At 39.3% G+C, this 19,488-nt stretch overlaps 1 protein-coding gene across 1 annotated transcript in view; it reads left to right on the top strand.

The window, feature by feature from the left end:
- The window catches only part of ARIH2 (ariadne RBR E3 ubiquitin protein ligase 2), a 46,580-nt gene that overhangs the window by 5,604 nt on the left and 21,488 nt on the right, over window positions 1-19,488 (top strand). The window contains 2 exon segments of the mRNA XM_082847270.1: window positions 13,848-13,880; window positions 13,882-13,893. Of these exon segments, the coding sequence (XP_082703396.1) occupies window positions 13,848-13,880; window positions 13,882-13,893 (45 nt within the window).

Here is a 19,488-nt window from a genome sequence, read left to right as displayed (position 1 = left end):
AAATGTCTTAAGAGAGGTACCTAGATATCCTGGTTTGCTGTGAATAATCAGTGCTTCTGGGCTAATGAGCTCATTTGTTTCGTATACTGATGACTAATGTCTGATGTTGAAAGAGATTTTAGCAATAACTAAGAATAAAGCAAGTTCTCATAGCTTGTATTTCATTGATTTTGGGGGGTGTTAAATTGAAATTTTAAGTAATTAACAAAATTGGTTATTCTAGCAAGCACCTTATTTTTAACACTTAAACTAGCATACTTTTCAATATCTTGCACCTCAGGCCAGTTACTGTCCTCACTATGTACCTTTTGTACTATGTAATATTACACTGGTACATAGCATAGCCACATAGAACACCATGTACTGTGAATGTGAATATTATTATAGTCATTTAGACAATTTTCCGGCATGTTTCTTTCTCCTCTAACATTGGCCATTATGTGAAAGTGGGGAAATTTCTCCTACTTTACTGTTTTCCCTGACCTTCCTTTCAGGAACTGTTACATGGATTTTGTTGTTTGCTAAAATTGAAGATCAAGAGCACATTGGAATGAATTCAACCAAATAATTTTCATGTTGGTATTTAAATGGAAATAACTAAGGTGTGCCATGGGTCATTACTATAAAAGTTGCTTTATCTACTAGTTCAGGCAATTTTTTTTTCCAGGTGATCGGCAAAGGCTAACTAATACCTTGGATTTGGACACTCAGGGCTTTATTAGCAACTAGCTGAAAGCTAAAGTTTTTTGTGTGACTCACTCCTAGAAGTGTGCACATTTCCTCTCTTGTGCTCAGCATAAAACTCTGAAGAATGGAGACCCATTGGAACCTCTGGGTTTGGGATTTCTCCACCATAACGATAACAAAGCTGCTGGGACCTCTGCTTTCCAAGGGCATTTCCCTGGTAGAAAAGAGGCATCAGATCCTTTCCTTCCTCGTTATTCACACCTCTCCCTATCTGGTCAACTAGTTTCTTTTACTTTAACCATATTATACATAGTCTTGGTATTCAAAATTACAAAAAAAATTGTCAGGTGTGTGGTTCTGGACGGTATCAATTGACTAAGTTCATCAGGATGTTCCCATCTATGCATAGGAATTCTCAGTTTGTCCAGCCCCTTGCGCTGACTTCCTGACCTGCTAGAGTGGGGCACAGCTGAGGGGCACAGGCCCTTTCCTCCTTTTTTTTTTTTTTAAATTGTAGTAAAATCCATAAAATTTACCATTTTACGTCCTTCCTTTTTATTAGGCTGTCATATTGTCGGCCCCCTGGAAAGCCTTTCCTTCATCTCCTCACCTTTTAGTACCCTCAGGGCTCCTTCAGAGTCTACCTTGTGATTTCCCTGAGTGAGCCTCCTCAAGACCCTTTAGAACACAGTGGTTGTTTCTTTTGGTCCCAGTGTCCAAATGTTACAGGCCATGTTTATTACATCGTATAGTGTAGTCTTCTGACTGCTTCATGTTGTTTACCTTTTCACATGTTTTTGCATGTTCTCTCCAACTAGATTGTTACTTCCTGGAGGGCAGAAACTACATTTTACCTTCTCTCTCCCATCATCGCTATCATAGTGTTTCATCCATAATAGGTATTGAATAATTTTGAGATACTTGTGGATTTTGTCAATTTTTGATGATGTAGCTGATGCTATTGGTGTGAGCTAGATTTCCTAGTCCCTGCTATATATTCTCTACTGTCGTAAAAGGGCATTATTCTGTCCCTCAAGATCATGAAGAGTAGAACAAAAAGAACTTGGAACAGAGATGAATGAACAAAGAGAGATGGAAGAAAGTTGAAACCCCAGGAAAGGGTTAAAGAGAAAATGAAGCAAAGAGGAAAATAATCCATGAAATTTTAGATGATGGTAGAAGTAGAAGATGGATTTTTTTCCCTCCCTCACTGAGGAGCATGTTAACACCATTTCCTTTCTGGGGCTGGGCGGCAAACGTCCTGGCTCGTTTGGTGGCTTGGCTGCACATAAAGGGGCTCAGTGGTGTTTTAAGTGGTTCAGGAATTTGACCAAAGACAACAGGTAGAAATGGCTTGGTTAACAGTAAGGGAGAAGGAATCACACATAATCTTCCTCTCTCAGGCTGGCTAAAAACTAGCATTGGTTTTATTTTTGTGTTTAAAATTTTTTTGAGACAAGGAAATAATTTAAGTGCTGAGTTTACAGAATGGTGTTCACAGGTGCTTTGGCTACTCTCACTCCCCTGTTGCATGTGTCTCTGAGAATGGAGCTCAGTAGTCATCACCCAGGTCAGTACTGATTTCCCTCATTGGTCATGGTGCTGTTTGCACAACTCTGTGACTTATTGAGATATTTAATTCTTTCATATGATTTAGGTGTTATTCAGCTAGTAGGAAATGTGATATGTACGTGGTTTAAAATTAGAGCCTTATGAGCAGCTGTCCATGAACAAAAGCTAAGTTTGAGGAGTGGCATCAATTTTCCACTGATCTGTGTTACTCATTTTTTTGTGTTCTGGCAGTTGCCTGTCGGTTAGCCGTAGCCTAACAAAATTAAGCCTTCTGTTACCTTTTGGGATTTGAAGTCTCTTAAGTAGAAAATTGCCAGTTGCCTGGGACACTGGGCTTTTGGTTTAGTGAGGGCCCTTGGTGTCAGAGAGTCTTCCTGTATGTATTCTGGGACCAGTCCTTGAGTAAGATCATTAATTGAGAAAGGAAAGTGCCCAGAAAATCAGATCCCGGACTGAGGATAGACAACAGAGAAAATGCTTATCTGTTATGGGGTGGTGGCGGTGGGGACTGCTGATGTTCAAATAATGGCAAAACAGAAGCATTGTTTAGGGAATGAGCTAACATCCTATACAAATGGAATAGTCGTGAAAGATGAAATGATTGCCAAGTGAGGTGGATTGTGTTGTAAGAGGGGGAAGATCTCTGACGAATATTTTAGTGATATTTCAGTCTTTAAAGAAAACAAAGTTACCTTTTAAAAAAAGTTTTTTAAAAATTTTATTTATTTTTGGCTGTGTTGAGTCTTCGTTGCTGCGTACAGGCTTTCTGTAGTTGCGGTGAGTGGGGGCTACTCTTCGGTGCGGTGCGCGGGATTCTCATTGTGGTGGCTTCTATTGTTGCAGAGCACGGGCTCTAGGTGTGTGGGCTTCAGTAGTTGTGGCGTGTGGGCTCAGTAATTGTGGCTTGCAGGCTCAGTAGTTGTGGCACATGGGCTTAGTTGCTCCACGGCATGTGGGATCTTCCTGGACCAGAGCTCAAACCCATATCCCCTGCATTGGCAGGTGGTTTCTTAACCACTGTGCCACCAGGGAAACCCTACATGCTGTATTTTTATATGAAACTTACACAAAGATTATTATTGCTGCTATAGATGAGGGGAGGCCTTTTCTAGTAATAACAGGCATTTTTATTGCAAAATGTGCTATAGTTAACTTAGAATAATTTTGTCATTCAGTGAATCCTGTTGGTACTGTTCCCTGAATTTCATGAGGCATTTGCTGTCAGGCTGCCTAAGAAGGAGATTAGGCATGGTTGAGCCCCAGAGAGAGCCCAGGCTGGCTTTCATTGGTGATGGGCTGGAAGCGTCTCCCACGTTGTGTGCGCCTTCTCTCAGCAGCTTGTCAGGGCTGTGGGCGGGAGAGGCAGAGTGTTGCTGCTCAGAGCCCTGCTCATGCTTCAGAAAGGAGAAGAAATAGTACATTTTGGGCTAGATCTAGTCCATGGAGCTACCGTGAGCTATCTGAGCTTTCTGCTGATAGGATAAACTTCAAGATAGGGTGCAGCAGCAGTGCAAGTAACCAAAGTCCACGGGTCGATTAAGCATGGGGATGGGGAAGTTACCTTCTGGGCTGGAGTGGGAGACTAAGATGTATAGGTAAAAAAGAATAAAATGTAGAGGATCATGAATGCAGCCTAAGGTGTCTTTACTGTTGGAGGGAAGAATTTGATTTTTTAAACTTCAGTGCTGAACTGTGCTGCTCATTTTCTCAAGCCTGGTTTTCCTCAAATAGGGTTAGAGAAATAAACTGGTTATTAATGAGTGTTTTTACTACAGTTCTTGCTTTACGAATGGCTGTATTAACTGTAGTAGAGCTGGGAAAATGTTCCCTAGAACACTCTATTCTGCCACCCTCTTGCTTGAATTTGTTTTAAGATCTAGTGCTTGCTATTCAGCAAAATATGGCTGGAAAATCTCTCAAGAGTTCTTTTTCTGTGGATCATTTTTCCCTTTCATGGATGAATCATGAGTTTTCAGGACTTCTGACTTTAAGTGCAGAAGTCTTTATAGTCCCTTGTTCAAAACAACCCAGTTTCTATGCATTTGTCATTTGTAACATAAGCAGTTAATATTCTTAACAACAAATACCTTATATTTATCCTTTCTCTCAAGTGGCACTGAGTTTTTGTATAATATCTGGAAAAGACTAACTTTATTAAATCAACTTTCTTGTATTCTGGTATAGCTGAATTTTAAAAACATTTTACTTTTATTTATACATTCATTAATTAACCAAGTAATGGTTGTTTTCTTGTTACTACTCATGGAAAAGTATCTTTAAACTGGGCCTAGTAACACTGAATGTTTGTGTGCTGAACAGCCATCTGATTTCTATTTTTATGATCTGATGTCAGGTTTCTTTGCATGCCTGTATCTCAGAATCTAGATTAAATTCCTGTGTTTCAAATAGTTGGTTGTTAGTGGATGTGTTGACCATACTTCACCATGCTTTAGTCTGGAAGTCTGATTTGTGTTTTACTGGTATATAAATTTATTTTTTAAAGGGAGATGAGAAATGTCCAGAGTGACATTGAGAATTGCCTAAGTGCAGCTAGTGCTAGAGTTGTCCCTGTCTTGCCAGCTTAGAAAGGTTATTGTTATCATTAACTTTGTGTCCTCACTGTGTACCTGGCATCACACACAACATGCTCACTGCCTTCCAGAAAAGAAGCTCTTCATCAGATTCAAGGCCAGCTTTCATTCTGGTCTTTTCTTGTACTTTCACACTACCTTAGGAACCGTGTAAACCATTTGTAATCAAGGGGTGATTCTAATTCCACAGTTGTCCTAAACCTGAACTTACTTATATTTAAATGATTATTGTTGAGATGTTAATACAGTTGAAGAATATCATTCATAATTCCATTAATGTAAAATAAAAGTTTTCTTCCTTGCTTATTATCCTTAGGTCTTGTCCCTATTCATAGATAATGTTACTCTGCTGCAATTCATTGATTCATTGAACCAATATTTATTGAGCACCTACTATGTTACAGGCACTGGGAAAATAGCTGTGAACAAAATAGACAAGAATCCTTGATCTGGGCAACAGTACATTCTAGTAATCATTATGTACATGTATTTATATATTCTATTTTTTTGTGTAAATTTCAAACATTTCCTCTTGTTTATACTTCATCCTCATTAGTTATTTTAGGGATAACATACCATCTTGTTCTTGAACCATAATTTTCTCAAGCTTTCCCCATTGGGCATTTAGGTGAGTACTTATGTGTCACAGTTATGGGGACTGGTTATATTGCTGTGAGTATTTTCATGGATGTGGCCTTTGTGTTGTTGAGCCTGGGCTAGTGGTCAGATAACTAGGTTCCAGTTCCTTTTCTGCCATTTAATATAACATGACCATGGGCAAGTTTCTCAACATCTCTAAGCTTCAATTTCCTCATCTATAAAATAATGATAATTAATACCTTCTTCACAGCATTAAGTGAGATGATGCATATAAAGTGCCTGGCACATGAGTGTTCAAACATGGTCATGGTAGAAGCAGGGCAAGAGTTGAATAAGGAGAATATTGCTTTCACATGTTTGCTGTGGGTCCTTAAAACATTCTCAGGATTATGCATTTTGAGTCATAGGGTAGGAGCCACATTGTGGAAGGTTTTGGGTGACATATTACTGACCGATGCTTCTGAGTGTGTGTGTGGTAGTTGGATCATGTACCTTGGACTCTTTTGCCTTCATCCAAAGCCTCTAGTGTCCTTCTCCTGGGGCCTACTGATAATAAAAGTAAAAATAACACAAATTGAATTTTGAATTGGGACTAGGAAAAGATTATAGGGGAATGTAGCCTGTCTTTTGTTGCTACATTTCTGATGAACTGCAGCGGTTGGTCTTGTGCCTGCATTGACAGTACTCCTTAATGAAGTGCTGAGCTTAGTTGATTTTGGGATCCTTGTTACTAAGGCACCTCCTTACCATTTTTTTTTTTTTCCCCATGCCACATGGCATGCGGGAATCTTAGTTCCCCAACCAGGGATCGAACCCATGCCCCCTGCAGTGGAAGTGTGGATCCTTAACCACTGGACCGCCAGGGAATTCCAAGCACCTCCTTACTTTAACTTTTGCTCTGTCCCAATATCACTCCCCTACTGCTCTAGGAAAAATTTAAAGGATTAGAGTTCTCTGCTCGAAAGAGTGAAGAGTTGTAGGAAAGATTTGAGAAAGGTACAGACTGAGATAGCAGGAAGCTTCTCATCTTGCTCGTCCTGAAATGTGTCTGCCTGTGGCTTGATTAATTAAACTGTCATGAATTGTCAGAATTTGAAGCTTACGTTGTGTTCTCTTTTCTTTAAACTATCACGAGCCTTTATAAACATGAAATGGTTTTACTGTGATAACCACAAGTTACCAATCATAAATAGAGGAAAGTACAGGCAGGAAGAGTGAGAGGTTTGTTTGGAGATTTTAACAGGAGAACAGAGCTGTTCTTATAATCATGAACAAAGAGTGGTCTCTATCTGAAAATGTTGCTCTCTGTGACTAGCAGTTTCTTTCCTGGCCAGTACATGCTCTACCCACTTATTTCCTTTTTCCGTTGTTTTAGACTTTTACTGGTTTCTTCAATGCTCTCACCATCATTTTCCAGTCTGTATATAGCCTTGCCACGTTTTACAAGAAATATTCCAGTGCCATCAAACGTGGCTTTCTGGATTCTCTATCTTAATTGGTGATACCACCATCTACCAAGCTGGAAACTGAGGATTTACCCTTGACTCCCTTCTCCCATGAAGCCCTCTCTGATCTCCACAGTCATACACTCTTGCCTCTATAGCACTTTGTGGTACATCGTTCTTTCTTTTTTCTTTTTTAAGTTGTTTATTTTTTATTTTTGGCTGCATTGGGTCTTCGTCATTGAGTCTTTGTTGTTGAACGTGGGCTTTCTCTAGTTGCGGCGAGCAGGGGCTACTCTTCATTGTGGTGTGCAGGCTTCTCATTGCAATGGCTTCTCGTTGCAGAGCACAGGCTCTAGGCGCGCAGGTTTCAGTAGTTGTGGCACATGGGCTCAGTAGTTGTGGCATGCAGGCTCTAGAGCACAGGCTCAGTAGTTGTGGCTCACGGGCTTAGTTGCTCCATGGCATGTGGGATTTTCCTGGACCAGCCTCAAACCCGTGTCCCCTGCATTGGCAGGCGGATTCTTAACCACTGCGCCACCAGGGAAGTCCCTGTGCACGTTTCTTGGTATGTGCTTATGCTATTTGGAAAATTAGTTGTTTGTAAGCCAGGGATTGAACTCTTTGAGATAGAGGTACATGTTTTTTCTTTGTATAACAACATCTAGCAAAAAATGCCAGGTTATGTTTTGTTCTCAGTAAGTGTTGCTTATTGTTGATCTGACTGCCTAAGCCCAGGCCAATAATTGCAAAAGTTGAGAATCTAACCCCGAGGCTCTACTCTGCGTGCTCATGTTTGTAAACAGAAGACATGCTTGTTGAAGGGCTTCCATGAAGCCAGCTGACTTTTAAGTACAGATAATATATACCTAGTGGATATGTGGTTCCCAGCTTGGTGTGCATGTCAGAATTAGTTTTGGCAGTTCTCATACAGAAGACTGAACTTCGTGCAGATACAATAAAACAATCTTCAGAGGTGAGGTGAGGTATTTTACATTATATTCATGTGGAAGTACAAAAAAATTATGAAATGATTCAGGTTATCAAAATGAGGAGAGAGGAGTGCATCCTTTCTTTGGCTGCTGAAAAGATATGTCCAACATTCAGAGTGTACTGGTTTTTTAACCAGAATGAGAGTAGGATGTAAACTGCCCACCTATACTCACAAATTGGGTAGGTTTCCTGTAATATTTTTGATGTCTAAACATTACTTCGTATTTCCTTACCAAAATAAAAGTGGGTCCTTATGTCCATGTTGATAATGAGTAGCTGTAAAACTGACTAATAGTATCTGCAATCATAAATACAATGTGAATGTTTTAAAGGGTTTTTATTTTATGACATAAGTAGAACACCTGAAGTCTTTGCTTCAAGATGGTTGGCTGCCCTCACATACGTTTGTCCCTTCTCCTTTTTTTTTGTTTGTTTGGTATTCAAATGTCTGTAACAGCTTTATTTACAATAGCCAAAAACTGGAAACAACCCAAATATCCACAAACAGATGAATGAACAAATAGTGGCATACCCATAGAACAGCGTACTGTCATCAATATAAAAAGAGTGGGCTGCTCATACAAACATCATTGATAAATCTCAAAATATGCTGCATGAAGAAACTCAGGGGAAAAAATAAACAATTTATTATTTCAATCATATACAATGCTAGAAAATGCAAACTTATCTATTGTAAAGGAAAGTGAATTAATGGTTGCCTGGAGAGCTGGGGGGAGGGTAGGAAAAGAGATTATTAAAGAGCATGAGGCAAATATGGAGGTGCTCCTCCATTTTTAAATAACCATGAAAATGAAAGTAAAGGCATATATATGTTATAAACACATATTAACAAAGAGAACATGTCGGGGGAGCATGTGGGACATCATTGTACGTGGGAGCCAGTTTGTCCAACATGTCTTTGAAGAGGTTGTGGGCTCTGATTTGACTGACAAAGACTGGGAAAGATAAGTGTGCTGCAGATGGGGGGATTAATTAAAGGTCTGTATGTAGAACAGTCAGCCCTGCTCTCACTTGGTCTCTCAGCAAAATAATCTGGATAATCTGGGGAGAAATAGGGCACTTAGAGAGTGTAAGATTTGGTTCTCTTCATTTGTCATTTTGGGAGCCTTTGAGTCTTGAATAATTGCTGCCCCTGTTCAGTTACCCTAAAGAAAAGCCTGTCATTTGGCAGGTCTGTTCACGTACACAGAGCTAGGATTCATTTCCTGAGGCCCCTTGTTTGAAAATTGTAACATTCACATAAAATTCACCATTTTAAAGTATACAATTCAGTGGCATTTAGTACACTCATAGTGTTGTGCAACCATCTTCTGCATCTAGTTCCAAAACATTTTCATCACCCCAAAAGGAAACTTGGTACCCATTAAGCAGTTACTTTCCACTCCCCCCATCTCTGGCAGCCACTAACCTGCTTTCTTTGTCTCTGGATTTACCTATATATGTTATATAAATGGAATCATGGAATATGTGACCTTTTGTTTTGCTTTCTCTTATCATAATGTTTTTGAGGTTCATCCAAGCTGTAGCATGTGTCAGTACTTCATCCCCCTTTTTGGGTGACTCTTCATTTTTTAATGTGAATGGCTAACCAAGAATTACCAGACATTTCAGGAAAACATGCAAAATGAAAGAGAAACAGAAAAATTGACCTTAGCTGAAACAGACCAGTAGGTAATTTTGCTTGTTTTTAAAAGTGCACTATTTAGTATTTGCCAAGATACTCAAGAAGATGTGACATCTATAAAACAATCAGAGATGCCATCAGGAAGAAAATCAAAACAAAAAGAACTTGTGGAGATGAATTATGGGTTTGTCAAGTTAAAAAATATTCCGTAGATAGGTCAGAAGATAAAATCAAGAAAATCTCTCAATGTAAAGCCAACATGCAGGCAAAAAATGTATGTGAAAAAACAGAGACATGGAAGTTCAAGCCAGAGATCCAGCATTTACTAGGATTTGTGGGAAGTGAGAACAAAAAATTGAAGGAAAGAAAATATTAAAAAGTATAAGAAGGAAATTTCCAGGAGCCAAAGAGAGGAGAGTCTTCATATTGAAAGGGTCTATTCATTGCCCAGAAGAATAAAGAAAGACCCATTGCCAGAACTGTCCCTGTGAAATTTCAGAAAAACAAGAATAGAGAGAAAACTCTAAAAGTTTCCATAAAGATATATCAGGTCTTCTAAAAGAAATGGGAATCAGATGTCTCAGCAGCAGCAGTTACAACCAGAAGACAGTGGAGCAATGGCCTTCAAAGTCCTGAGGGAAAATAGTTCTGAATCTAGAATTCTGTCCTTGAAAAATAAACTCGTTTTCAGATGTGCAACAACTCCCAAAATTTATGACCCTTGTACCTTTTCTGAAGTAGTTACTTCAAGATGAAAATCAAAAAAGAGAAAAATAAAATTCAAGAAATGATTGAGGACTTACCTGGTGGTGCAGTAGTTAAGAATCCACCTGCCAATGCAGGGGACACAGGTTTGAGCCCTGGTCTGGGAAGATCCCACATGCTGCAGAGCTAGTAAGCCTGTGTGCCACAACTACTGAGCCTGCGCTCTAGAGCCCACGAGCCACAACTACTGAGTCCACGTGCCACGTGCTCCTAGAGCCTGTGCTCCATAACAAAGAGAAGCCACCGCAATGAGAAGCCTGTGGGCCGCAAAGAAGAGTAGCCCCCACTTGCTTCAATTAGAGAAAGCCTGCTTGCAGCAATGAAAACCCAAAGCAGCCAAAAAATAATTAATTAATTAATTTAAAAAAAGAAATGATTGAACTAACCTAGTAGTCCAGTGAAAAGTCTCTTGTTCAGCTGTGTAACAGGCCTGGAAAATGGTCAGCCCAGATTGGAACAGAAACTTGGTGCGATCCAAGAAAAATTTCTTCAGGAATAGGAGTGAGGTGGATTCCAGCAATAGATAGAATGAAGAAGCTGGAAGATGGGTGGGATGTGGTGAAGAAACCATAAGTCTCTTCACAAGGGGCAAGGGAAATAGAATTCCCATGCAAAGCAGAAAAACTACACACAAAAAAATCACAAGCCAAATAAATATAAAGCAAACCCTCCTTATGGCACAAGTATGAGTGATTGGCAGCGACTAATAATGATAATGTATTTGTGCCTGATGTACAAACATTCTTCTTTGAGTGGGCCAAGGATCGTGACATTAGAAGCTCAGGGTAGAAAATGCAATTCTGGCCCTGTAAACAATGACTTAAAATTACAAAGGCTACAGATAGAGGAACTGAAAATAGTGATTTTAATATCAAAAAGTTGGGGCTTGGATGGGAGTGGGTAGCGAGTGGTATAAGTAAGCTAAGTCTGGTAGAGAATTATGGGCCTACTCAGCGATGTTGGTAACAACCAGAAGAACCCAGACGAATGAATGACTGGGAGAGATTTCTCCTGGATGGGAAGACTGGGAGGATGGGGGTGGGGCGGGACAGAGGGGCAGGTGTTGTTCCTTTTCATCAAAGTGCTTTTTATGAACCATTTGATTTATTTTTTGTTCAGTGGTAATTGGGATAGGTGAAGAATTTGTTGATTCCCAATAAAAGAAGTGTTTCTGAGTGTCTTCTGTTGTCTTAACTTTTAGATAGATGCTAGGAAAGATGGGGAAAAAATAGTTTAACCTCTACCATAAAATAACTTAAAGATCTCTTTGCCTTTAGTTTCTGCCCCCTCCTTTTTTAGAATGGTGAGAAAGAAAGGAGGTATAAATAAATAAAACCTTTTCTACTTCTATTTCATATTTTCTGATATACCCCACTAAAAGCACCATTTTATTTTGCTCTCTTGAAAAACTTGAAGTGGTTTCTCTAGATTCCAGCCTGAACTCTTCTTTCCTGTTGCTCCTCTCCCTAATGTTTGATTTTTGCCTCCTCAAACCTCCCGTCAGCATCTCTGCCATTCCTGTCACCCTCAGAAGGCTTCTCAGCCCGCCATTCTTTTTCTTTTTCTTTTTTTTTTTTTTTTTTTTTTGCGGTACGCGGGCCTCTCACCGCTGTGGCCTCTCCCGTTGTGGAGCACAGGCTCCGGACACGCAGGCTCAGCGGCCATGGCTCACGGGCCTAGCCGCTTCACGGCATGTGGGTTCTTCCCAGACCCGGGGCACAAACCCGTGTCCCCTGCATCGGCAGGCGGACTCCCAACCACTGCGCTACCAGGGAAGCCGCCTTTTTTTTTTTTAAACCCTCCCTTCTGGAGCTGTATCTGGCCTCTCCTGCTAGATTGTGCACCCCCTGAGGGCTTGGAAGGCTTTGGTGCCTGCCTGGGCTCTGGAGGAGGCTGTGGATTTGCAGTGGCTTGAGATCAGACCATAGGAGACGGGCAGAGGGTAGCATTAGCATATAGGACCTAGTACTGGCACAGGTATTGTTCTAGGTGCTTAGGTATGACAGAGGAGGAAAGTGTTCTTAAAAACCTCTTCCCTCAGAGAGGAGCTTCTATTCTGTTGGAGGTTTACATAAACATAAAAGTTATAAAAATGTGATGTATGTTTTGAGCATAGCCAACAACAGCAGTCAGTGGCTCTGCCTTTGAAATATGCTGTTGGTGTTTGTGGCTTTGTCACTAAGATATGCTAGCCTATGAGGTGTCCTCTGCAGAAGAGAGGTGACCTAGCTGGAACTGCCTAAAGGTATTTGGTATTCCCTCTCCTTTGTCTCCTCACAGTAGCAGTAGTTGGAGAAGACAGCATTGTTTGAAATCACTTATGGACAAGAGGGGTTTATAGCTGCAGGAATATGGTAGGATACTTGGCTTTTAGTCCTACTATGTGTAATTCATTGGCTATCAGCTCCTATCTGCATTTCTTTTGGTTGTGGTTACTGGATATGACCTTGGTTCACTGAAGTTACAATCATCCTGCCTATATATGGCATCCCCCTAGAAAACTGTTAGAATTCTAGAAGGGGCTGTAATCAGCCTTTTGTACTAAGTATTTCCCAGAAGATTTTCATTGAAATGCAAACCTAAAAGATATGCTGGCTGGGATTTACTTCAGTATAATCTAGAGGGTAGGGGATAGGTAGGGTGCAGATACAGTGGACCTGGCCATGAGTTGATGTTGGAGCTGGGTGATGGGTACGTGGGTTTCATTATAGTCTTCACTTATATAGATGCTTGGAATTTTTCATAATAAAAAAATTACCCTCATGGTCAAGAAATGGATGACTTTCGTATTTTTGCTTTATTGTATTTTTCATAAATAGTAAGGTCTTTAGGTGTTTTTGGTATTGATTTTAATGATCAGAGACCATAACAGGACTAAATTAAGGATAGACTGGAGAGAAATCTTCAAATTTGTGTTTATTAATCAGAGTTTTTAAAGCACTTGTAATACATGGGTGCCTCAATTACAAGTCAGCCCTCCCTCCACGGAGAGAAAGTAAAAGAAGCAAAGTTACAATCAGGTGCCTGAGAGCTGACCTTTTAGAGGCTGAGAGTATGAAGGTGTGAAGTATGGGAGAAGTGAAGGCCCACCACTTAAATTAGACTTTAGACCTTGCCTAAGGTCATAGGCACTCTGGGACCCTACTACCACCACCACCACTGCTGATTTTGCCCCATTCTAGGCTGGTGTTCACCTACTCCTTTGTCTCTGTGCTTTAACCTTCTTTCTCTTATTCCTTCAGTACTTTCTTGCTTCACCCTCTACCCTCCAAGACCAAAATCCATCCATCTTGATCTCCTTAGGCTAGTTTTCCTGTATCATGTCCCTTTCTACCCCAGGCCCAGAAGCTGGCCAACAATTCACTCTTTTCCTTCATCTCTGCTTTTTAGTGAATGACCACTAGTGTTTGTTAACAAATGTGATTGGACCATGAAGTGGCTTAACAACAGACTGAGGCATGGAGACCCATTCATGTAGCCTTAAAAGATTTCAGGCAGTTGGCAAGTAAGAATTCTAAATAAAAATTGAAACTACCACCTGTATTTTTTCAGGCCGTTGATGCTCACTGCCATCAGCTGCATCCTCCCTATGGCACTGGTAAGTGTGGGAAGGGCTGGTGACAGTTTTGGTGGGCTGCTGAATTTCTTTTTTCTGGGGGAAAAAAATCTATCTGCAAGCTGTGTTATTAACTTGTCCCCAAGGGCTGGACAGCTTGAACCAGCTATAGGAGACTAAAAAGATGAAGAAGCAACTGACCATGTTCAGGGGTTTCCTTGGGGAACTGTTGTCAGGAATGGAGGCTATTCAGTATGTGCTTTGATCCTTACATAAAATTAGCATGTCCTGTGCATTATTTTGAATAATAAATATACTATACAGGTTCTCTGGGAAGTCAAGTAATGACTGTTAAATTTTCTGAAATTCTGAAGACATTTTTCCCAAAGATAGATGTTGGCGATGTATTGAAAGAGTCCAGAATATTGTATGTACTTATCGTTTCCTTCAGTAGCAGGATTTATCTCCCTCTGGTATTTTAAGTTCTTTGTGGTCAGGGGATCAAAAATGTTTGTTCCAATGATTAAGTTATAAAATTCTGATAGAGACTTACTTGAATTTTTATCGGGGAAGGGTTTGGTGGAAACCAGAAAAGAAATGTGTGGCTCTCATTTACTAACAGACTTCAGGTGGACTTAGGGTCCTGTGATTTGAAAAATAATTTCACCACAGTCAGCTTTCTGCTCAGGGACCTAATAGGGAAAATACATACAATGAAATTGAGACATAGAGTGGGGCAGCAAGTCATAGGAATGCTAAAAGAGTACTAAAATATAACCCAATAACCAGATTGCTGCTGGAGTTGCCTTATCTAAGTTCCTGTAATCCTGCATCTGTCTCCTTGTAATGAGTGGGTCAGAGGCCACATAGATCCAGAAATTTTATCTTATCAAGGTGGTCTCCATTCCAAGTTGACAGGCTGATGTTTACACTATTTCATTTCTCTAGTCTCTGAAGCCCTTAGATCATGGAATAAAAATGCCTCCAGACAGAATATCTAATGAAGTGCTGAGGTTGTAGACTTGTGTGCTGTTAACCATGTCAGGAACTGCTTGCTGATAACAGCAGTTAAAATATTCATGTACACTTCATTACATCCCTGTGAGAAAATCTTAGCATCATTGGCTCATATCCTGGATTTCCCCCCTCAGGTCCAACTCCTACCCACCCACCCCCCAAAGTCCTGCTTATGAAGCCAGGATAGAATTGTGTGCACGCTTTATGTATTCTTTGTTAAAAAACAGAACGGAGAACTTAACTCCCCAGCAGCTGTCTAGTCCTTTAGGTATCTGTGAACAGGTGGTAACTGCTGAACATGTTTTGAGGGCCTCTATCTGGGAAATACCTTCTTAAGTGTCTCTCCCAAACATTATGGAGGATGACAGAAGAAGTTTGCCTGCAACCTTTGGGAAATAGTGATGTCCGGCAGCAAAGTCCTTTTTGACATGCATGTAGCCAAGTGCTTCCTGAAATAAAGATCAGAAAACCATCTAAGGGTGTTGAGATTGTAAATGTAATGGCAAAACAAAGCCAAATTGAATTGGCAATACAGAGCAATGTCCAGGGTGGATGACAACAGAGGTGACCCCACAGTCCTTTCAAGCTGGAGAGAAAGCTCTACAGAGTCTTCTGACCCATTGTGGGTCAGGTTTGAGGGCACAGGGAATGAGGGAAAAAAGGCAAGGAAGATGGGCTACACTTGGCCTCTGTTCTGACCCCATCTTTGACTCTGTGAAAACCTTCTCTAGACCACCCAGGGACGTGAGGGCACCCTTCAGTCTTTGATGAACTTTATACCACTTATTGCCCTCCCTTCCCCACTTTGATCAGTCACACTCCCTTCCCCAACTCCCTGGGGAAAATGAGAGAGAAGTTCTTATCTTTGGGGCTTATGTTCACACTGACCAAGGCTTAGGCGCAAATCCAGTTGCTCAGAGACAGGCCAAGGAGTGAGAGGAAGGCAGGCCTGAGAGTTGTGCCCTGTGGAACAGCAACAGTTTGAGCTGACAGACTGGGAGAAGAGCATCCAATGGAACACTAAGAAGGCTGGGTGTGGGAGGTTTAGAGGGAGCCATAGTGTTATGAAGTTACTGGCATTACAGACCTATTTATGCTAAAATTCACATTGCCTAATCGGTTAACCTTTGGTCAGAACTATGTTAAAAACTCTGAAGGGAAATTTTTCTGAAGGGAAAATTTTCATTTCGAAGAGTAAGTAAAAGATCAAAATGAACTATTTGATGCAGTAGTGTAAGGGTCAACCCTCCGTTTATTGTGACATTTGTTTATGCAGATGATTGCCATTGAATTAAATTTGGCAAACTTTCCCTCCAACTTCATGAAAAATTTAAAATATACAAGGAAGTTTAAAGAATTGTACAGTGGACATCCATTTACATACCATCTCGATTATATAGTTGCTAACTTTTTGCTGCATTTACTTTATTATATATCTATCAGTTTTATTTTTAAACAGCTTTATTGAAGTATTACTGACATTCCATTAAATTCATCCATTTTAAAGTGTACCATTAGAAGAGTTTTAGTAAATGTAAACAAATATACAACCATCACCACAATCCAAGTTATAGAACATTTTCATCACCCAGAAAGTTCCCTTGTATCCATTTGTAGTTGGTCCCCACTCCCAGTCCCACCAAACTACTGATCATCTTACTGTCTGCATAGTTTTGCCTTTTCTAGAAATTTAATATAAACTGAATCATACAATATGTAGTCTTTTGTGTCTGGCTTCTTTCACTTAGCGTAATGTTTTCAAAGTTCATCCATGTTGTATCACAGTAATGCTTTCCTTTTATTGCCCAATGATGATTTTCCATTGCATAGATAAATACCACATTTTGTTTATCCATTCATTCATCAGTTGATGAACATTTGGGTTGATTCCAGTTTTTGGCTATTACGAAATATGATGCTGTGATTGTTTATATCCAGGGTTTTATGTGGACATGTTCTCATTTCTCTTGGATAGATATCTAGCAGTGGGATTGCTAGGTCATATGGTAAATGTATGTTTAACATTTTAAGAAAATGCCAAAATGTTTTCTGAGGTGACTCTACTATTTTACATTCCCACCAGCATTATATAAGTGTTGCAGGTTCTCCACATGCTTGCTAGCACTTAGTATCGTCAGTCTTCTGGATTATAATCATTCTAGTGAGTGTGAAGCAGTATCTTGTAGTTTTAATTTGCATTTCATTTCCCTAATGACTAGTAATATTGAGGATCTCTTCTGTGTGTATCTGCTATTCATTTTTTTTTGTGAAGGGTCTGTTCAAATCTTTTGCCCATTTTTGAAAAATTGGGGTGTTTGTCTTATTATTGAGTTGTATGAGTTCTTTATATGTTCTGAAATAAGTTCTTTATCAGGTACATGATTTGCAATTATTTTTTCTCCCATTTTGTGGCCTGTCTCTTCCATTTTCTTAATAACATCCTTTGAAGAGTAAACGTTTAATTTTGTTGAAGTCCAGTTTATCAGATTTTTTCTTTTAAGGATTGTGCTTTCAGTATCATATCTAAGAAATCTTTGCCTAAAACTAAGGTTGCAAAGATTTTCTTCTGTGTTTTCTTCTAGAAGTTTTATAGTTTTCAGTTTCATTTAAATCTGTGAACTATTTTGAGTTAATTTTTGTGTGACATGAGCTAAACAGCTAAGTTCTATGTTTGTTTGTTTTCTATAATGATGTTCAGTTATTCCGGAATCGTTTGTTGAAGACTATCCTATCCTCCAATGAATTACATTGTGGAAATTAACCATAAATGTATGAGTTTACTTCTGGACTTTATCCTGTTCCATTGATCTATATGTCTGTCCTTAAGCCAGTACCCCACTGTCTCGATTACTGTAGCTTTATAGTAAGTCTTGAAGTCAGATGGTGTAAGTCCTCCAACTTTGCTCTTTCAAGATTGCTTTGGGGACTTCCCTGGCTGTCCAGTGGTTAAAACCCCTGCTTTGATTTTGATTAATTTTTTAAAATAAATTTATTTATTTTTGGCTGGGTTGGGTCTTCTTTGCTGCATGTGGGCCTTCTCTAGTTGTGGTGAGGGGGGGCTACTCTTCGTTGCGGTGCACGTGGTTCTTATTGCGGTGGCTTCTCTTGTTGCGAAGCACAGGCCCTAGAGTGTATGGGCTTCAGTAGTTGTGGTGTGCGGGCTCAGTAGTTGTGGCTCATGGGCTCTAGAGCACAGGCTCAGTAGTTGTGGCACACGGGCTTAGTTGCTCTGCGGCATGTGGGATCTTCCTGGACCAGGGCTCAAACCCGTGTTCCTGCATTGGCAGGCAGATTCTTAACCACTGTGCCACCAGGGAAGTCCCTGATTTTGATTAATTTTGATTGCTGTGTTCAGTCTATAGCTATGTTGTCCAGTATGGTAGCTGTGACCACATGTAGCCGTTGGGCACTGGAAATATGGCTAGTTTGGATTGGTATGTACTATAATTCTGAATACAATGGACTTTGAAAATTTAGATGGAAAAAAGATGTAAAATATAGTTCATTAGTTTCTATGGATTAAAATGTTGAAATAATATTTTAGATATTTTGGGTTAAATAAAATATATTTATAAATAAATTTTAGTTTTCATTTGTTTGCTGCTATATAGAAATACTTTTGGTTTTTATATATTGGCATTCTATTTTTTTATCTTACAAAATTTGTGAGTTCTACTAGTTTTGTAGATTCTTTTAGGATTTTCTGTGTAGTCATTTTATTTAGGAATAGAGACAGATTTGCTTCTTTTTTTAATCTTTTATGTCTTTTGTGTATGTGTCCTTTTTTTTTTTTCCTTTCCTTATTGCCCTGGGTAGGGCTTTCATAATGTTAAGTGAAATGATGAGCGTGGTCATCCCTGCGATGTTCCTGATCTTAGCATTCACTATTTCATTATTGAGTATAATGTTTTCCATAGATGCCCTATATTAGATTCAGGCAGTTCCATTTTTCTTCCTAATTTGCTAAGAATTTTTGTCTTGAATGATTATTGAATTTTGTCAAATGAGTTTTCTTGCATCTACTGAAATGGTCATTTGGGTTTTTTCTGCCTTTATTTTGTTAATTCAGTGAATTGTCTTAGGAGTTTTCACATGTTAAATCAGCCTTTTCTATATTGCTGGATTTAATTTGCTAAAATATTTGGATTGATTTTTGTGTTTTTGTTCATAAGGCTTATTTGTAATTTTCTTTTTATATTTTTGTTAGGTTTTTATATCAGGGTTATGTTAGTCTCATAAAGTGAATTTGGAAGAAGTATTCCTTCCTGCTCTAGTTTCTGAAGTGTTTACTTAATATTAGTTTTGATAGAATTCACCAGTAAAAACTTCTGGGTCTGGCATTTTGTGAGAAAATTTTTTATCATGAATTCAATGTCTTTAATAGATATAGAGCTATTCAGTTTTTATTTTGTGTCAGTTTTGGTAAGTGTTTTTCAAGGAACTTGTCAATCTCATCTAAGATATCAAATTTATTAGCATTTGATTATTCATATTTTCTTATTTTTCTTTTAATACCTGTAAGATTTGTAGGGATAGTCCCTCTTATCACCCTTGTTATTGGCAATTTGTATTCTCTTTTTTTCTTAATTGTTCTAGCTAAAGTTTTTATCAACTTTATTG

The sequence above is a fragment of the Leucopleurus acutus genome (assembly GCF_964270905.1).
Source record: "Leucopleurus acutus genome assembly, chromosome: 10".
Classification (NCBI taxonomy): Eukaryota; Metazoa; Chordata; class Mammalia; order Artiodactyla; family Delphinidae; genus Leucopleurus; species Leucopleurus acutus.
This window is presented reverse-complemented; position numbering and strand designations above follow the sequence as displayed.